This window comes from Scatophagus argus, chromosome 21, assembly GCF_020382885.2.
Source record: "Scatophagus argus isolate fScaArg1 chromosome 21, fScaArg1.pri, whole genome shotgun sequence".
Lineage (NCBI taxonomy): Eukaryota > Metazoa > Chordata > Actinopteri > Scatophagidae > Scatophagus > Scatophagus argus.
In genome coordinates this window covers 9,784,753-9,805,180 of record NC_058513.1, presented here as the reverse complement: position 1 = coordinate 9,805,180, position 20,428 = coordinate 9,784,753, and the positions used below count along the sequence as shown (strand labels likewise).

Sequence of the window (20,428 nt, the reverse complement as noted above, 5' to 3'; positions counted from 1 at the left end):
TCTTCATTCATCAAGTATATGTTGATTGATTGGATCAAAATTAAACAATATTTATGCTTTGGTAAATCAAGTGATAACATGCAACATGCCCATATAAAACAGAAAGTGTGCCAATATTGTGACTCCTCCTACTTAGTGTTCCTCTAACTGGCTGCCTTGGCTGTGAGTCACCTTATAATTTCTGCATTTTTCTTTCGACAGATCCCTTCTTGACAGTTTCAGTCATATAAGAAATCACTAGTTAGCCAGAGAGCACAATAGTTTTCAAACGTATTTGAATGAGCCCAAAGAATACAAACACTTTTTCACAGGAGCACCAGAATGGACTGGATAATTACTGCTTCAGTGCTCCTGTCAGGTAAGAAGAGTTTATACGATTAGTTGTCTTTTATTGCATCCTATCATTTCATTTAATAGCATTTTAATACATTTATTTGGGATATTTTAAGAACCACCAGGACTATGAATACGATGATAAATAACTGTCATAGGTGAGATTCTACATTTACATTTTAATTCTTCTGTGAGTTAAAATACTCACATCAGTATCAGATTAGTGACTGTTGAGTTGTGACTATTTATGATGTTAAGGTAACAGCATCTATCTTTAAAATACCATCAAATGTTGAAGAGTGTAAATGTTTGAATCGAATGAACAAATTATGACATTAAAAATATATATAAATTTTAACATTTTGATTTTCTCTGTTGCCATCCAAATATGGCGTATACTAATTTGGTAAAGCTTGAAGGAGGAAGAGTGTGATAATTTGTCTAAAAAAAAAGGATGGGTGTGACCTATTCTAGAACACTTTCGGTGGAGGAGGTCTGAGTAAAAAGCTTTATAAATAGGCAGATGATGTCACTAACCTTAGAGACAGACATCCCAAAATATTGTGGTATTTGAAATTGGAAGTAAACATGTAATTTAACAGACATCTCCTCCCTAACAAGTGAGGTGATGACCAAAAAAGCACATCCTACTCATGCGTAGCAGCACATCCTACTCATGCGTAGCAGCACATAGGGGTGTGATGATAGACTTCTTGCAGCTTGGTTAATGACGTTTTATTGCTATTGGTGGTTTAGATTATTTCAGTATTTAGCGCAAGTGATTAAGATTGTCTCAGACAGCAAGAGAAATGGATAACAGAAATAAATTATGTAAGGATAACTTTGAACAAGATTAAGAAAGAAAGATTAATCAATATAATCTATAACAGACCATTCCTGTCACTGTCTTTTTGAAGCTATAAAAGCAACAGTAATGGTAACAGTACCGTTGCTTTTAAAGGCTGTAAAGGCTTTACTTGTGTAACAGCAATCACTCATTGTCAGGAAATCCCATGCCTGAAGTAAATATTGAGGAGACGCCTCCTACATGTTGCCATGTAGCCTACTGCATCATTGCACTTCAGTTAGTCTCACTTATTACAACAAGTTTGTTTCTGCAGAGGAAATAACACAGAGAATCACGCAGAGATGCAAATATCTGGCTAAAAAAAATGCCATCTTGAATACATTCTTTGCTTTTTTTTTCTTCAAATTAATAACTATTTAGGGCCACTGTATTTAGAATTAGAAAATGTCTGACTTATGGAATTATCAGAAAGACATCTTGGCAGACACCAATTCACTATACCCTGTGAAAGCAGCACATGAATGATACATTTTCAGCAAAGACCTATGCAATCAGATCAGCTTTAAAGTTGATCTAATCATATTAAAGTGGCTTTAGATCAGATGTGGTTCTTTCTTCTTCATTCCTCAGTGTTAAAAGCTGCACTTTGTTTTAATGTTGATCCTGTGGCTTGGAAATCCCTGAGTACCGGAGCTGCAGGTTTTGGATACCAGGTGGTGCAGAGACAGTCAGAGTAAGTCAAAGCATGAATGTTAATGGGCAACATGGGTCCATGATAGCCAAATGTTACTACTTGTTTTTTCCAAGCAGCATTTCTGTTGTGGTGGTACAATAAGCGGTCAAGTATGTAGCATTTTCATTTACACAAAAACCAGGATTCATTTAGCTGCACTGTGCTTACCCTGCAGTATTTTTCATGTGACTGGTTTTATTTCCCTTAGCTCACTGGTCAGTGCTCCTCTTGCACAATATTCACCAAGTGAAAGGGGGAAAATATATAAGTGCTCCACCACATCCTGCCGTCCACTGTCAATTTCATGTAAGCAGTTCTTCATTTTCAAATGCTTTAAATAAACTATTAAAATAAAGATGAAGGATGATGAAAGCAATTGCAAGCACAAAATCTTATTTCCTGTTACCATTCTGAAAAATTACAAATATAAGTTTGGTTATTGATTGTGGAAGAATGTAGTCAGGACCTAATTTGAACCACCTGACAGATATGGTTTCTAGATATATCAAGTAAGAAAGCTTTCTTGAAAAGGTATTTAGTTTAAGATTCAGCCTATATGTTAACTTACTGACAGGTATATAATACCACTCAACTTGCTTCCACCACAGTTCTTTTTGTTTTTGCATGTTTTAGGAATAACAGACAAAATGACTTGTTAGAATAAAAATGTCCCATTCAGTGATGTTGGAAATTAGTAAAATATGTACAGTCATATAATAATTGCCTTGATCGAGAATGTTATGGGATCATAGTTGCATAGTTTGTATCCAAAGTAAGCTACACTAGCAAAAGCTGGTGAATGGTAGCTGTTAATAGGAAAGTATGTGGTATCTGTGGTTTATGGATCACTGGGACTGTTCTTGTGTTGCTATGATAAACTATCCTGAAAAACTGTTTTATAATTATCTTTATCTGATGAATGCTGTCAACGCAGTGCCACAATTTGCAGTCAATGCATCCCTTGGTTTGACAATGACACACGACCCCATCACACAAAACACTATGGTGAGCTGGTAAACTGGTAAAAAAGATTTACAGTACCTTGTTAATATCATATCAATTTTTCTGGTCTTTCTACTTGTGAAATATTTTTTTTGCAGCTAGAGAGTCAACTGATTTTTAAACAGGACTGACCATGTCTCTTTTCAGGCATGTGGCTCTACCATTCCAAAGGACTGCAAAAGCATCACCATGTACAATGGTATATGCGCTGAGATTAACAGATTTGATCGTATTGCAGCTTTTATGCCTTCTTCTCTTGAAGGTAAATATGTTGAATTTTTCATCATCTCAAATTCAGAGTTAAAACAATATCAATAATTAAATAAGATATATGGCAGCTATATGAGTATCACTTTTCACACGCATACCCCAACATGCATACTGGTGCAGCAGTTGTAATACAGCACAGGATTGTCTGAAGTGATGAGCACAAGAGCACACTTGAGACCTGGAACGAGTACACAGACAATATACCCTTGGGAAAATGAAACAACTACTCACATTGACATTGATCCACCTCTTCTTCCTGACAGAGTGCCGAACCCAAGCAGACATTGCATTTCTGTTGGACGGCTCAGGCAGTGTAGATGCAATTGATTTTCAAACAATGAAAAACTTTGTGAAAGATCTTGTCAGGTCATTCCTGGGAAAAGATACAAAGGTAAGATTGCGTTATTCTGTTCAAAGTATTGAATCACTGAGAGTTTTATATGGAAAAGTCAAGCAGCTTTAGGCATTGCATGAAATAATGAAACATAGATTTTTTTAAGAAAGACCTGTCTACTAATATTTCTTTTGGAGCTTACAAAAAACTGCACTGTTCCCCCAACATCCGAAAATATAACCAGTGAGTACAACTTGTTTTATCATAAGAGGCAAGGCATAAAGAATTCAGGTGATGTTTACTAAACTGTCTTAATAGATAAGTGTTTTTTCAATAGCCACCAATGCCCGCATTTACGTCTACATAACATCCACCAAATACCTTTAACCTTCCATACAGTTTTTATACACTCTATTAATTGCCCCCACAGCCTAGCTGCTTCATCTTAAAATTGTAACTTGCCCATTACATGCATATTTCAATTTATATCCACATACATTTATAGATTTACTTTTTTTCTTTTTTGCAGTTTGCCATTGCCCAGTTCTCCACAAGTCCCACCATCCATTATAACTTTAACACATTTGATCCTCGGTCTTGGGAAACTCAAATAAATCGAATAAGACAGTTAACGGGATGGACTTATACAGCTACTGCCATCAAACATGTTGTGTAAGTGCTGCCATGATGCTATTGTGTAACATTATCATCATTATTATGTTGATTTTCTGTACAGGTAAGTGAACAATATGGTTTTCTTAAATTCACCTGTCATAGATTTTGAATAGACTTCTCTTTGTTTGGTGATATCTTGCAAATATATTTAGTAGAAATAGTAGAATCAAGCCTGCACTGTGTTTCTATGCAGTCTAAAAACACAGTGCAATCTTTTTGGCTTGTCCACAAAACGTTTTTGAGTTTGTAGCTTCTTGACGGCAACATCCGTATTGTAGCACTGAAGCATTGTAGTCCAATACAAGCTCATTGGTTTTGCTGATACTGAGCTTCAGGAGTTTGATGTTCCACAATGTGACGAAGCACTCTATCAGTCATTACATTAGATCAGTCTGAACAGCCATCGATGTAAACTACAACTTGATCAGTGTGTAGAGGCATGCAAATGCAAAACAGTAACTCTGGATTCACCTATACATTTTACATACAAAAAGCTATCAAAATGAATCCAGACAGAAATTTCCAGCTCAAACTCACAGTGGACCAATAGAGCAGCTTGTGATCCTGACAGCATAGATGTTAATATAATAGATGGAACCTGATAGCTTTTTATGATAAACCATTTGTTGAATGCAACCAATAATTCTACTGTCCTTATCTTGAAACCGACATTTCCATTTATAAATATTGAAACCCAACCTTAACCTATTTGATTGTAACACAACATATACATGAACTGAGTCATCAAAAATCAGTTAGACACATTATGCAGAACATGAATATTCATGTAATATCTAAGCACAGTACTTACAGTGCACCTTGCTTTAAATTGAACTTTAGACACATCAGGGACTCTATTGCCTGGATTTTCTGGAGAAGCACTAAGACAGCAATTCAATATCATGGCTAGTGGTATTTATACAGTAGATGCAGATATTTTGGTTTTATTTGACATTTATGTCTCAGATATTTTTTCTTCCAGGCCAATACAGTGAGTGTGAATGAAATCTCATGTGCAATGCTAATAGCATTAAAAAAATAGCAATGTTTCCAAAAACAATTGCAGTATTACTCAGAAATATAGACCGATAGAAAACAGTAGAAGTAAGTGAGAAAACGTGCTCTGGGATTTTGGGTGACTATCAGTTTAACACAATGAATTTTAACACTACAAAATGTACTGTAAGAACACTGAATGAAAGAGGATCTTTGTTTTGACAGCGAAGGTGTTTTCTCGTCAGCTGGAGGTTCTCGGCCAAATGTGAAGAAGATTCTGATAGTCATCACAGATGGAGAATCTAATGACCGAACCAGCTTGCCAGAGGCAGCGAATTTAGCACAGAGTAAAAACATTGTTCGATTTGCTATTGGGGTAAGTTGTATCTACGTATATGTTTATCTTTATATATAATGTACACTACCATTCAAAGTCACCTTCCACAGAAAGTTTAATTTGTTATACAGTCATATTTCTGAGAGGGCTACACTTCATTTTGAATGGACTCTCATGTTTTAGGTTGCAGAAACTACTTACAAATAGGTTCAGTTTTGTATGAAGGATTTGAAGATTTTGCACATGGAGGCCAAAACACTGTTCAATGATTCAACTAGACTGACAACTGAAAGAGAAGAAGATACCTCAACCAACCGTTAAATAAGAATTTAAGAAGTTTATTGTCAAAATAGATACAGATTTAGTTGTGTTTTTTTTTTACTGTCATGTACATAAAAATTTCCATAACAAGCTTGAATAAACAGGCATGTTGCTTTAGCCAAGCTACTCTTAGCCAAGGGTTGGCATGTGAACCAGTGGAACATACTATAGACTGATAAAGTTAAAGTTCTATTCAAGTTAACCTCTAAAAAGCCTTCAGATGACCCAAAGAAAAGGGTTCCCAAAATATCTGTAGCTGTTAAAGTAACCATTAATGAAAGGACTAAAGAAAAAATGTCAAAATGTCAATATAACAGCTTTTTTATGCATTATATGCACTTTAAACAATGTGAAGTGTTCACAGTGTAAACTCTTGCCTACATTTTCATTCAATTTCAAGTCAGTATTTTACATTAAAACATATGACAATTCTGTACGACAGTACGGCATCTCCAACGCTTTTTCTCAACATTTCTAGGTGGGGAGTGCCTTTTCTAGTCAAGGAGCAAAAGAGGAACTGAACACCATTGCATCTTCTCCCCCCCAAAAACACGTGTTTAGAGTGGACAACTTCAACGCACTTGAAGCCATAAGACAGAATTTGCAGGAACAAATCTTCTCTATTGAGGGTACAGATTTAAACTTTGTATAACAACTTAAAACCACTTTTTAAGTTGAAGTTAATGTAAATATTCTTCCTCAAAACAGTAAATAAGTAATACTGTTAATGTTGTTTATTGGAGGGTCTTATTTTGAGATGACATACAGTCATTTGATCTTAGTGAAATGGACAATATAAGAAAATACACACTGTTTTTACATCTCAGAGACTTAATAGTTTTTTTTACTGTACATATTTTTTCAGTCTAAGCATGAACTTGCAAGACCTTAGATACAAATCATGGTGTCACGCTGAATTAAGAAAATCAAATTCAAATTCTTACTAATGTGCTGTTACAGGATCTCAAACAAGTGGAGAGACACTAAAAATGGAAATGTCTCAAGAGGGATTCAGTGCAGCTTATGTTCCTGGGGTAACTAGAATCACCAGACATTCACTGGCAATGTATTTGTAGAAACACAGACACACCCTTTGGGGATGAAGAACACACACAGATATAGGCTACACACCAGATTTTGAATTATTGGAGCAATTAGTCTTTCCTCTGGCTGATTTTTTTTGTGGAAAACATATTTTCAGCAGGGAATTCAGATGGGAATTGTTGGTGCCAACCAGTGGAAGGGAGGCTTCCTGCAATACACAAGACAAGGCACAAAGATGGGGTCTTATGAGCCGTCATATATGGAGCCTGACAGTTATCTTGGTATGAATCTAGCAATAAATTATCATGTGTATGCTCTGTGCTAATGCATCTTTTGCAAATGCAAGACTTTGCAAAGGGTGCAGGAAAAGGCAAACAAGGAGTACAGAGTCTTTGGAAGAGTTTGGAGTGTGTGCAAGCATCTTTGTATTTTGCGTGTGTGTTTTATAACACATGTGAAACGCCAATAGGGGCCGTATTTTAGAAGAGGAAGGAAATCCATCTTCTCTCTCTCAAAAATATCCCTAGATATGTGTGAAGACTGTTCATGATGCCCAAACTTGAATGTTGCAGAAAATCAGGTCTCAAATATGCAATGCACACAATATGAGAAAATTATATTTTGAACTGGAAGGCTTGTCTAAGGAACATTTATATATATATATATATATATATATATATATGGTAATGCATGGGTTTGACTCTTAAATTTTAGGTTACTCCATGGCTGTTGCTAACACAATGCAAGGCCCGCTTACAATCGTTGGTGCCCCAAGATATCAACACAGAGGAGTTGTGGTGGCAGTTCAGAGAAATGGCAATCACAAAATGATTGATCCCTCACCGTGGCAGGTGTGTGTTTATATTTCAATGGATAGACAGTCCTGAAAGACAATGCTAAGTGTATTCAGGAATATTTTCTCAATAAAAACTGTTGTATCCTTCTTTTTTCTTTTTTAATTGATACTTTATTGCTTACACAGTTTCAGAGTGGTGAATATTTTGGGGCTGAAGTTTGTGCCATGGATGTGAACGGTGACACCTACACTGACCTAATCCTCATATCCGCACCGATGTACATGGACAAAGATAAAGAGGGAAGAGTTTATGTTTGCAGCTTAACTCGTTTGGTAAATAACAGATTTAACCATTGCCATTAATCCTTTTGTGTTTACTTACTTACTACGTCAACGCTGACTTCCATCCTTACATTTTCACCAGAATGTCGAGTGTCACTTTGAGTCAAATGTTGATTCTCCATCAATAATGAGTGGGGACACATCTGACAAAGCAAGGTTTGGGTCTTCTCTTGCTGTACTGCCTGATCTTAACGCAGATGGTCTCAGTGATCTGGCTGTTGGAGCACCTCTGGAGAATGACGGTCAAGGCAGCATCTACATATTCCATGGAGAAGGGAGAAAAGGCATCAGGCTTTCTTACTCACAGGTGAGCCAGATACAGATTTAAGAGATACAGGAGATCCAGTAATATGGCTTCCCTTTTACCACTTTAATAAATGTAAAAAATCTGTATTTACATAGAGAATTGCTGGCTCTGAAGTCAAGACAGGACTGAAGTTCTTTGGCATGTCGATCAGTCAGTCATCTTTTGACCTTAGTGGGGATGGACTGCCTGACTTAACCGTGGGTTCAAAGGGTGAAGTTGTCTTACTCAGGTAAGTCCAAGATATTCCAATTGATCTCTAATGTAATTCAACCATTGGAGTTACCTGCTATTAAAACAAGACATTTACACCTTCAGTTCAACTAAACCTCAGCTTCACAGACAGTTGCCCAGTGTCTTTGTGCTAATTTAGTACAGAACTGTTCAAGAACAGGTGGTGTCAGGCAGATAATTATTATTCACATGTATTTTCCTGCTCTTTCCATTTCCAGATCCAAGCCGATAGTAAAGGTGGAAGTTGCAATGGAATTCAGCCCAAACCAAATCTCTACACAAAACTCAGACTGCTCAGCACCACTGAAGAACACAGCTAAAATCTGCTTTGCCATGACCCAGGTTTCGAGAGTAGACGAAGGTTCCTGCTTCTCTACTGTCCAGCCATTTAAATACTTACCGCCTTTCCTCTAGTTTTGTGCAAGACTTAGGTGCAGGGATTTTGGGGTCAATGAAAATCATGCAGTTTCACATAATTTTGGACAAGCCTTGATGAGTATGCATAAATAAGGCCTTATAAATAAACTCTATTCTACTCTATCTATTCCAGCTAATGCAAGGATCAACTTTACTTTTACACTGGATGCCACACGCAAGATCCCAAACAACCGGGCTTACATCAGTGAGAAAAATCGAGTGAAAACCCTATCAACTCCTCTTGATTCACCAGAGCCACAGTGTGTCAAAGTGGATTTTTTTATTGAAGTAAGTTGTTAGACATACATAGTGTTAGAATCTGGTAGAGTCTCAGGTTTTGAATAACATCAGAAGAAACTAATTTAATCCAGAGAGGTTCGGTGTTTGAAACCATGTTTGAAGTCCATGGTGTGTTAAGTCCAGCCTTCACAAGACTGCCCTCCTCTTACAGGCTTGTCCTGAAGATGCCCTCAATCCACTTTACAATGAACTCAAATTCACCTTTGACGGATTGCCTTCTAGTACAAAGCTCAGCCCGAGTCTCTCCCTGCTGACTCAAACAACATCTGTTCATCCAGTGAGTAAGACATCCTCCTTTATTAGTCAGTCTGAACTTGCTAATACTCCTTAAATGTGTTCTTCATTGTTTGCCTCTAAACAATAATAAGTTGTAATTTTACTGATTTGTAAACAGGGGTAGGAAGGCTTTTAACTTTTGTGTCTTTGTTAGCTGTTTTCTGTCACTCTTTCTGAACAAACATGGTTTACTTCATACTCTTTTCCACAGTTAGGGTTTGAAATCAACTGTGGCTCTGACAACACATGTACAGATAATCTGAAAGTGGATTTCAACTTCACCAGGTGAGTTTCTCCTTTCTGCAACTGCCAAGACGTTGCACACTCCAACTGATCAGCATGCTCTTTTATTTATATTCTTTCAGTATGCGGTTGAGTCAAAGTTTTCTTTTGGAACTACCAACCAGTGTGCAGCCTGAGATCCTCAGACAGGAACCTGCTGACTGTTCCCAGCTCACACTTAGAGACTGAAGATTTTGTTTTAAATCACTTTTGAAGGCCCATTTTCATCAATTTTTTCAAATTTTTGCCATTGATTTATTATTAGTATTATTATTATCTGGCAGTCTTGCACTTGCACCCATTCCAAACTTTATCTGCATTTTAAGTTCTATTCCTTAAGCCTTTTTCCTGTTTTATTCATACATTTCTTTTGTTGAGTTTTTATATTTGTACATTATTATTATTATAATTATTAAGTGCTGGATGATTATGGATAGCATTTGGTTCATCCCTTTCAGGATGAATTGTAGTTTTTCATCTAGTGCCATCAACAGATCAAAGTTTTATTTTTTTCCACTTCTAGCATGCTAACATGCTAAACTCATATGGTAAATATCAGCAGTGCTATGCTGAAGCCTCACATGACTGTAGAGTCCTGTTTTCTTCTAGCATCTCTTTTCTCTTTCCTTTAATCTGTCAGCTCCTCAGAGGTTAAAGTTGGCATTGATGAACTGGTGAATATCACTGTCTCAGTGGAGAACACTGAGGAAAACTCCTACAACAGTCATGTCATTCTCACATATCCAGCTGGTCTCTCCTATAGGAAAATTACAGTTCTGCAGGTAAGGTGTCACGATCCAGTTTGTTTCAGTTCATCTCAACTGATCTCTCGGGTCATACTGCAGTTCCGGTTGATATCTGCTTTTGTTTTGTTTTGCTTTTAATAAAGGGAAGAATAGAGTGCAACTCCTTGGACAGTGCCGATGGCTTATTGAGAGGAAAGACAGACTGCTCTGTTGACAAGCCAATTTTAAAGAACAACGCTAAGGTTTGTTCATTGTATAGCAGGGTCGCTTTTCAATGCTGCCTAGATGGTCCTGTAAAAAGAGGAAGCCATCTGATCTCTCTCATTCATTCCATTTTAGGCTTTCTTCATTGTCTCTTATGGGATCGAAACCAATAGTCAGCTTGGCAGGAGGATTTTTGTCACTGCAAATGCTACTAGGTACTGTTATGCTGTCTGCCCTGAATCTCAGCAATATACAAGTGTGCATGTGATAAAATGATCCTTCTACCATTTGTGCAACAAATTTCAACTCTTTTTTAGTGGGAATCAGGTGCACGCCCCCTCAAGCGAACTCTACAAAACGAAAAGTATTAATGTCAAGTACAGCATTTTTGTTACAATTGAAAGGTTTGTGTTGTTCTATGTGAAGCAATAGAAAAAAATGACAATTTTAACTTGATATTTTAGAACTAATTGTTTAATTTGTCTGTTTAGTTCCCTCAGCTACAACAATTTCACTTTTGGAAAGAATAATTTGCAGAAACCTGTTCAACAATCAATTGTGGTAAAATATCTTATCATAATATCTTTAAAAGTGATCTTACAAACCAAGTTTAAAGCTTGGTTAGTTTTTGTAATACCTGACACATTTTTCTTTTCCTCCTTTTTTTAGGTTACAAATGATATGAGAGCACTGAACTTCACTGTGGTGATCAGGGTGCCAGTAAAGCTGGGCGATAAAGACATCTGGGTAGATTTGAACAGTTTGCAGGTACTGAACTGAAAAATCTCTCAAATGTAGGTTTTTTTTTACAGTCCCATGAATGAATAGATGGATGGATGTTGTTATAAGAAGACCATTGCTTGTTCTATCTTAAAATGACTTCATGTGGCTCTATTTCAGTTTCCAGACTGCCAAATGGACAAAGATGAATTGCCTTTTGTCACAGATTTTGTTGCTCAGATACGGGAAAAAAAGTCAGTGGTAAGTATGACTTCATCATCTAAACATTAGAATTTAACTTAGCTGTATATCTAGAAATGTATATTATGGCATTACGTGTATATTTTTGTCACAGGCAAATTAAAAGAAATTATTGTGTTACACTGCATTTCAGTCTGGCATATATTGAATAAACAAAATATACCTTAATGAGTATGTATAGCGTTTATCTGATTCTTTCTATTGGTGCATGTTCCGTTACTCAGTTCAAAAGGGAGGTGAATGTGCTTTATAGTGTGTGGTTGTTACATGCTAATTGGGCAGTGAAAGGAAAGATCTGTCCCAGGGAGCCCTGATGTGACTAACCTATAACAAAGCTTGTTAGAAAGCTACACACATACTCGTTGAAGTGGAGTTACACCTAGGTAACTACTATGTAGCTGCTATTTGTTATACTACTGAAGGTTTCAGGCCTGGTTATTCTCTGCCTTTTAATCCACAACAGGACTGCTCTGTGGCCAAGTGCAGAGTGTTCAAGTGCACTAGGTTCATGGGAAGGCAGGATAGGGCGGTGTACAAAATCTCTGCCAACCTTAGTTCTGGATGGATAGAGCAGGTAAGTCATCATCATATACTGTATGTTTAATATTTAACCAATTGACTTATAGAAAATGTATTTAGAGGTATTCTGATTACAAAGAATCCTGTTTACATTGCAGTAAAATATCTTTGCATTAGTAATTATTTTTTTGATGAAATTTGACAACGCTAAAGATCAAATCGACGGGTTCATCCCACAACTTATCTTTCTCTCAAACAGATTGGACTTCAATCTGCAAAATTCCTCTTGACCAGCACAGCCAGTCTAGAATATGACAGAACCCAGTACATCTTCTTTTCAACCAATAACAACCCTCCTATTCGCAAGGTATTTACAAATTGTTTAGATTTTTTTGTGCAATATAAGAGCTTGAATTTGATCTACATTCTGACATCTCTTAGATTGAGGCAGAGGTTGAAGTGTATACTGAACCAGACTTCACCAAAGAGATTGTCGGAGGATCCCTTGGTGGCTTGGCTCTGCTGGCTTTAATCACTGCAGGCCTTTATAAGGTGAGACACTGTACATGCAAGATTTAAGTTTATTCTACAGCTTCATGGAGGCATTTTACATGTCGGCTATTTGACAGTGATTCTTTCTTGTGGTTTTGTTCAATTCATTTTTTTTATAATGCAGGTATTTGAATAATTTTCTTTGTTTTGTACTCTCAGGCTGGATTTTTCAAGAGTAAATACAATGAGATGATTAATAATGCAGAAGGAGCAGAAGATCCAGGGCTTACTGGAGATGAACCCACACCAGAATGACAAATATAAAGTCAGGTGATGTCCTACAGACATGGGCTACTTCCAGTTCATTCAAACTTTTAGCCTGCTGCTAGCAGCTGACTGCAAAAAACAAAACAATTGAATATTTACAGTGGCACTGTAATCTCTAATTAGTTCATCCATACCAATGTCAGAACTGTAGCATTTCTAATCTGAAATAGAAAATATACAACAGTACAAATATCTTGCCATTTTAGGAATGTACAAAATTTGTACTCAGTAAATATCTGTACCACCACTTTAACACTTAAACAAGAAACCTTGGTTGTGTCTGAAATCACTCCCTCACTAACTGTTTGGCCCCAACAAGAAGTCACAAAATGACATGAAATGGTCACAAGTTAGGAAGTAATAAAAAGTGAATGAAGTTTCAAGTGCCTCAAAATAATTATACTCAGAAGGAAAATTGTTCATCTGTGCACAATTTGTTGGGTGCTGCTTATAAATACAACATTCAAAGGCAATGTAAGTGAGTAAGATATGAAGGAATAGTCACCAAACAATGATATTTGACGATCTGGGAGACTCAGCAAATATCCAACTCTGCTGACACCCAGAAACTTCCTGAACACAGCAAAATAATAACAAAAAGAAAGTACAGGCAGAAGCCAAGGTCTCTGTAGATAGGACGCTTGGCACCGCTTGGATTATTTTTGAATCATTCTATATATATTTTCAAATAAAATCTTGCAAAGAAAGGATTACAGTTGTGCTGGGAACAGCTGTTCTCAATTATAGACATTTGATATATTTCATAGTGAGCACTGAATTCAGATTTTAGGCACTATAGAGCATAAATTTCACTAAAAATCAATTAAAAAATGTTGGAGGGTAAGTATAGTGCTCCATATGTGACTTTGGGAGGCTTTACTAAATGACTGCACATTGTACATATTGTACACATCACATCATTTGTCTACAGTGAAGCATTTCTGCATTTGTATTTCTTCAAACTATGTATACAAATTTGTTGTATGATGGGAAAACCCATCATCATCAGCTGCATTCTGTTTTTTTTTTACACATCTTGTACTGTAAAACTGCTAAAATGCAATATGTATGCTTAAGAGCTGCTCACTTGCTACTTTTATTGACAATTAGTTTTGCTTGCTTTGGAATAAAGTGCTTACATAAAAAGACATTTATTTTATGCTTCATCAATATTTATTGGATATATGAGATTAAAAAGAAGAACAAAGAATAAATAGCAAGCTGTCCTTCATTGAACTGGATTCAGTGAACACATTTTTAAAAAAGATATTTCCCTGCACAATTCATTTTTAGAAAAAAACATCATACTACAGTAAAATACCTTTTCTTTTTACAAAAATATAAAGTTCATGAAGTGCCTCACGAAGCAAGGTTTTATCGGTTTAACCTGAGTGTTAAGTGCATTGACAGAATATAAATGTGGGATTCAGAAGAGTGTTCAAAGCCATCAACCAACATGACTTTCAGGTTGTAAAACTTCAACTGCCCCACCGGTGATATATTTAACATTATGACAAAAGAAACAGTGAGGTAATGGGGAGAGTGAAAAAGACATATAAGGATATTGCAAAACTTGGTGCATTTCCTGATGTAGCAGTCACAGGAGATGGCATGTCACCAACTGTCTCTTTCAAGAAGGACCCGAATCTTGAAGTTTTGGCAAAGACCTGCACGTCAGCGCGGACTGATTTGCTTCTACTCATTGTTACAACGGCAACCTGGAACCAAGATGAGTCTGATTTGCACAGCAGAGGGCTGCCTTCGTCCCCCTGCAAATGTAAAAAACAGAAACTTTAGTGAGCTCCTAACACTCTCAATCTGAAAATGATAAGATTTTAGAATCATTGGCGAAAAGAAGAAATTTATTTTACCAGATGAAGGTCCATGGTATAAGTGCAAACATTGTCAGAATCAGAGACATTCTCACAATCTGCCACTTGAGTTTCAAGGTCCCGAAGACCTGAGCCAGCTTTATTAGAGCCTAGAAAAATAATATTTATTCAGTTTTTATGAATCATCAAAATATTCAGGTTCTACATTAATTAAACTAATTATATTAGACACAAACACTAAAGCCCGATAAACCCTTACCCCTGCTCTTGTCCCAGCCTGCCACCCAGCATTGAGTTCCAGTGGGGAAGGATCTGGAATTGCTAATGTCCATACAAACAGGCTGGATGTAATCTCTGAAGGTGACTGGTTTATTCAGCTGCAACAGCGCAATGTTGGCACCTGGACTTTTGCTCACTGTAATCTTAACAACACTCAGAGACATCTCAAACACTTCAGCGCCATTCACACGATTCTGGCCCAAAAAGACACTCCATTCACGGACATCTGGACTGGGGCTGTCAGGAGGATAAACAACACCTTACTGCACAAAAGAATTAAAAATGACATTAATGAATAGTGAAAGCAAAATCCTTTTAAACTTACGTAGAAAAGCATCGGGCAGATGTGAGGATAAACTTGTCTGAGATGAGGGTTCCTCCACAAGCGTAAAACCCATTCTTGTGGAGACTAACCATCCAGGGCCACGTCCCTCCTGGTACCACACCCTGTTCACCTACATCTCGACTGTTCATGGGAGCTTGGCCACACACAGATCCTTGATGAGAACATATGAAAAATGACAGTAAAAAAGAAATTACAGATGAAGAAAAACAAAATAACAACAGTTCCAACAGTAAAAAAGTGTGCTGAAACACGTCATTGATTTAGGAAGCTCACTTGAAGGACTTGTTATAAGTTGAGTAGTGGTGGTAGTAGTAGTAGTAGTAGTACTGGGAGTAGTGGTAGTGAGACTTGGTTGTGGAGTTGTTGAATGAGGTGGCAGACCAGGACAGGTGTAGCTGCTGTCAGCATCCAGCCCGCTGGAGGTGAACTGGACAAAGCCCGGCCTATCAGAGGGGATCTGGGAGTTGATCCACGACTGGTAACTGGACACTCTGGAGTAGACTCCTGGAAGATTGGGTCGAGCGCAACCAAAACCAAAACTAACGATTCCAGACTGGATCCAGACGGAGCCCTGTTTGCTGACCATTGGACCTCCGGAGTCACCCTGAGGAGACGGGGATGAGACATCTGAGGACTTGAAAAAATTGAGAAAACCCTAAACACATTTAGCGACAAATGACAGATTATTTGTCAGTCTACCTGACACGAGTCTTTTCCTCCAGCCAGAACACCAGCACAGATCATGTTGTTGGTGACTGTGCCCACTCCATTGAGACAGTTACACTGTCTGTTTCCCAGAACCGGCACCTCCACTTCTTGCAGAGTTTGAGGGAATGATAATGGCACTGAGGGAGCGACAATGACAGAGACAATTCACATGCCCGCTTACTGGTTATACATCACATCAACATTGAAAGCTCACAAAAGCAACAAGCAGACCCACCTCCCTCCCTCACTGCTCCCCAGCCAGTGACCCAGCTATCGGTCCTGTTGTTGAACACGCTGTCACTGGCCGCCAGACACACAGGTCTGATGTAGTCTGTGAATGTGACTGGTGAGGAGAGTCTGAGCAGAGCGATGTCGTTGTTGCTGGTGTCGCTGTCATAGTTTGGATGCAAAATGATTCTGGAAACACTTCTGGACACTTCGTTTGGGTTCCTGCCCTGCAGGTTCTCACGGCCGAGAGAAACCTGCCATCCAGACGGACTTGTACTGTGGTCAAAATGACAGGACGTATTGCTTTTAGGAAAAACAAGGACTAACAGCCAAACCATATTGTGAGACACTGAAATCTTACAGTTACCCACCTGAAGAAACAGTGAGCAGCAGTCATCACCCACTCTCTGTTGATGAGGGAACCGCCACAAACATGGCTACCAAATCTCTGCAGGCTAACCTGCCAAGGCCAACTTCCAGCTGGAGCATCTTCACCTCCAACTATCCTGGTGTTCAGGGGAGTGATGCCACACACTGGAAACAAATGGCGTCCAATAAGTGAATCTTAAAGTTGCCACGGTGACCCACATACCAAAAGAGCAGCAACGTGCAACACCTTCACTCATCACTTTCCATGCCGCTAATGGGCGTGCCCTGGGCACGAATTGGGAAATTTTCTAAAACTGACTCAAATAATAAGCAGAACAACATAATCCATGCAGGTGGGATAAAGAACACACGCACAAATCAGAGGCTTGAGCAAGCGAAGGACACTCAAAACTTTCAGAGTTCATGACTGCATGAAACCTTTGGTAAATGAGAGCAACAAGCCACGTGTGTGAACACAAGACTGGTAAGAAGGCTACTTACATTCAGCACTTGAAACAGTGGATGGTAAAGTTGTGGTCGTAACATCTGGTCTTGCAGTAACAGTAGTAGTAATAAGAGGAGGTGGCAGACCAGGACAGGTGTAGCTGCTGTCGGCATCCAGCCCGCTGGAAGTGAACTGGACAAAGCCCGGCCTATCAGAGGGGATCTGGGAGTTGATCCACGACTGGTAACTGGACACTCTGGAGTAGACTCCTGGAAGATTGGGTCGGGCGCAACCAAAACCAAAACTAACGATTCCAGACTGGATCCAGACGGAGCCCTGTTTGCTGACCATTGGACCTCCGGAGTCACCCTGAGGACGCGGAGTGGAGATTTATGAGGACTTGAGAAAACCCTAAACACATTTCAGAATCAGAATCAGAATCAGAATTCTTTATTTGTCACATGTGGATGTGCATCCACAGTGAAATGAAAAAAACAACACTCCTTTTAACAACTGTGCAAAAATACAAGAGAATAGAATAAAATAAAAAATAAAGAATAAAGAATAAAAATATAAAAATAAAGTAAAGATAGAGATCATTTAGCGACAAGTGACAGATTATTTGTCAGTCTACCTGACACGAGTCTTTTCCTCCAGCCAGAACACCAGCACAGATCATGTTGTTGGTGACTGTGCCCACTCCATTGAGACAGTTACACTGTCTGTTTCCCAGAACCGGCACCTCCACCTCTTGCAGAGTTTGAGGGAATGATAATGGCACTGAGGAAGCGACAATGACAGAGACAATTCACATGCCCGCCTACTGGTTATACAACACATCAACACTGAACGCTCACAAAAGCAACAAGCAGACCCACCTCCCTCCCTCACTGCTCCCCAGCCAGTGACCCAGCTATCGGTCCCGTTGTTGAACACGCTGTCACTGGCCGCCAGACACACAGGTCTGATGTAGTCTGTGAATGTGACTGGTGAGGAGAGTCTGAGCAGAGCGATGTCGTTGTTGCTGGTGTCGCTGTCATAGTTTGGATGCAAAATGATTCTGGAAACACTTCTGGACACTTCGTTTGGGTTCTTGCCCTGCAGGTTCTCACGGCCGAGAGAAACCTGCCATCCAGACGGACTTGTACTGTGGTCAAAATGACAGGACGTATTGCTTTTAGGAAAAACAAGGACTAACAGCCAAACCATATTGTGAGACACTGAAATTGTACAGTTGCCCACCTGAAGAAACAGTGAGCAGCAGTCATCACCCACTCTCTGTTGATGAGGGAACCGCCACAAACATGGCTACCAAATCTCTGCAGGCTAACCTGCCATGGCCAACTTCCAGCTGGAGCATCTTCACCTCCAACTATCCTGGTGTTCAGGGGAGTGATGCCACACACTGGAAACAAATGGCGTCCAATAAGTGGATCTTAAAGTTGCCACGGTGACCCACATACCAAAAGAGCAGCAACGTGCAACAACTTCACTCATCACTTTCCATGCCGCTAATGGGCGTGCCCTGGGCACGAATTGGGAAATTTTCTAAAACTGACTCAAATAATAAGCAGAACAACATAATCCATGCAGGTGGGATAAAGAACACACGCACAAATCAGAGGCTTGAGCAAGCGAAGGACATTCAAAACTTTCAGAGTTCATGACTGCATGAAAAACTTGGTAAATGAGAGCAACAAGCGATGTGTATGAACACAAGACTGTGGAAAGCAGGCTACTTACATTCAGCACTTGAAACAGTGGATGGTAAAGTTGTGGTCGTAACATCTGGTCTTGCAGTAACAGTAGTAGTAATAAGAGGAGGTGGCAGACCAGGACAGGTGTAGCTGCTGTCAGCATCCAGCCCGCTGGAGGTGAACTGGACAAAGCCCGGCCTATCAGAGGGGATCTGGGAGTTGATCCACGACTGGTAACTGGACACTCTGGAGTAGACTCCTGGAAGATTGGGTCGAGCGCAACCAAAACCAAAACTAACGATTCCAGACTGGATCCAGACGGAGCCCTGTTTGCTGACCATTGGACCTCCGGAGTCACCCTGAGGAGACGGAGTGGAGATTTATGAGGACTTGAGAAAACCCTAAACACATTTAGCAACAAATGACAGATTATTTGTCAGTCTACCTGACACGAGTCTTTTCCTCCAGCCAGAACACCAGCACAGATCATGTTGTTGGTGACTGTGCCCACTCCATTGAGACAGTTACACTGTCTGTTTCCCAGAACCGGCACCTCCACCTCTTGCAGAGTTTGAGGGAATGATAATGGCACTGAGGGAGCGACAATGACAGAGACAATTCACTTACTGGTTATACATCACCTCAACATTGAAAGCTCACGAAAGCAACAAGCAGACCCACCTCCCTCCCTCACTGCTCCCCAGCCAGTGACCCAGCTATCGGTCCCGTTGTTGAACACGCTGTCACTGGCCGCCAGACACACAGGTCTGATGTAGTCTGTGAATGTGACTGGTGAGGAGAGTCTGAGCAGAGCGATGTCGTTGTTGCTGGTGTCGCTGTCATAGTTTGGATGCAAAATGATTCTGGAAACACTTCTGGACACTTCGTTTGGGTTCCTGCCCTGCAGGTTCTCACGGCCGAGAGAAACCTGCCATCCAGACGGACTTGTACTGTGGTCAAAATGACAGGACGTATTGCTTTTAGGAAAAACAAGGACTAAAAGCCAAACCATATTGTGAGACACTGAAATTGTACAGTTACCCACCTGAAGAAACAGTGAGCAGCAGTCATCACCCACTCTCTGTTGATGAGGGAACCGCCACAAACATGGCTACCAAATCTCTGCAGGCTAACCTGCCATGGCCAACTTCCAGCTGGAGCATCTTCACCTCCAACTATCCTGGTGTTCAGGGGAGTGATGCCACACACTGGAAACAAATGGCGTCCAATAAGTGAATCTTAATGTTGCCACGGTGACCCACATACCAAAAGAGCAGCAACGTGCAACACCTTCACTCATCACTTTCCATGCTGCTAATGGGCGTGCCCTGGGCACGAATTGGGAAATTTTCTAAAACTGACTCAAATAATAAGCAGAACAACATAATCCATGCAGGTGGGATAAAGAACACACGCACAAATCAGAGGCTTGAGCAAGCGAAGGACACTCA

The 20,428-nt window shown here is 39.4% G+C and overlaps 2 protein-coding genes across 4 annotated transcripts; one reads left to right on the top strand and one right to left on the bottom strand.

Moving 5' to 3' along the window:
• Positions 1-165: 165 nt before the first annotated feature.
• LOC124052925 (integrin alpha-M-like) lies at positions 166-14,221 on the top strand. Of its 2 annotated transcripts, none has more exons than XM_046377723.1 (30): positions 166-358; positions 1,772-1,874; positions 2,083-2,180; positions 2,809-2,879; positions 3,024-3,138; positions 3,410-3,537; positions 4,010-4,152; positions 5,377-5,527; positions 6,288-6,438; positions 6,770-6,843; positions 7,014-7,134; positions 7,568-7,704; positions 7,836-7,982; positions 8,074-8,298; positions 8,394-8,527; positions 8,748-8,890; positions 9,080-9,234; positions 9,398-9,523; positions 9,734-9,807; positions 10,445-10,586; positions 10,694-10,792; positions 10,890-10,969; positions 11,072-11,158; positions 11,246-11,315; positions 11,424-11,522; positions 11,655-11,735; positions 12,199-12,309; positions 12,514-12,621; positions 12,696-12,806; positions 12,966-14,221. In XM_046377723.1, the coding sequence occupies exons 1-30, from the start codon at positions 322-324 to the stop codon at positions 13,059-13,061; spliced, it is 3,417 nt and encodes a 1,138-aa protein (XP_046233679.1). In that variant the 5' UTR covers positions 166-321; the 3' UTR covers positions 13,062-14,221. The 2 variants fall into 2 exon arrangements, with proteins under 2 accessions (XP_046233679.1, XP_046233678.1); XM_046377722.1 differs by having other exon boundaries at positions 167-358; positions 7,011-7,134.
• Positions 14,222-14,245: 24 nt separating this feature from the next.
• On the bottom strand, positions 14,246-20,382 carry LOC124052926 (transmembrane protease serine 9-like). Of its 2 annotated transcripts, XM_046377726.1 has the most exons (16): positions 20,023-20,382; positions 19,659-19,927; positions 19,423-19,568; positions 19,024-19,336; positions 18,523-18,685; positions 18,159-18,427; positions 17,915-18,060; positions 17,337-17,649; positions 16,838-17,000; positions 16,474-16,742; positions 16,230-16,375; positions 15,804-16,134; positions 15,510-15,681; positions 15,165-15,421; positions 14,945-15,054; positions 14,342-14,842 (listed from the first exon to the last, which is right to left on the bottom strand). In XM_046377726.1, the coding sequence occupies exons 1-16, from the start codon at positions 20,046-20,048 to the stop codon at positions 14,582-14,584; spliced, it is 3,354 nt and encodes a 1,117-aa protein (XP_046233682.1). In that variant the 5' UTR covers positions 20,049-20,382; the 3' UTR covers positions 14,342-14,581. The 2 variants fall into 2 exon arrangements, with proteins under 2 accessions (XP_046233680.1, XP_046233682.1); XM_046377724.1 differs by having other exon boundaries at positions 14,246-14,842; positions 19,659-20,382.
• Positions 20,383-20,428: the final 46 nt, after the last annotated feature.

Excerpts from the sequence above, each read along its gene's own strand:
- LOC124052925 (XM_046377722.1), top strand. The coding sequence starts at position 322 with ATGGACTGGATAATTACTGCTTCAGTGCTCCTGTCAG. Across the intron at positions 8,299-8,393 it reads TCAGGCTTTCTTACTCACAG|AGAATTGCTGGCTCTGAAGT; the intron begins GTGAGCCAGATA and ends GTATTTACATAG. Across the intron at positions 11,523-11,654 it reads TAGATTTGAACAGTTTGCAG|TTTCCAGACTGCCAAATGGA; the intron begins GTACTGAACTGA and ends GCTCTATTTCAG.
- LOC124052926 (XM_046377724.1), bottom strand. The coding sequence starts at position 19,989 with ATGGTTTGGCTTTTAGTCCTTGTTTTTCCTAAAAGCAATACGTCCTGT. Across the intron at positions 17,650-17,914 it reads GAGGAAAAGACTCGTGTCAG|GGTGACTCCGGAGGTCCAAT; the intron begins GTAGACTGACAA and ends CCGCGTCCTCAG. Across the intron at positions 16,135-16,229 it reads GAGGAAAAGACTCGTGTCAG|GGTGACTCCGGAGGTCCAAT; the intron begins GTAGACTGACAA and ends CCGTCTCCTCAG.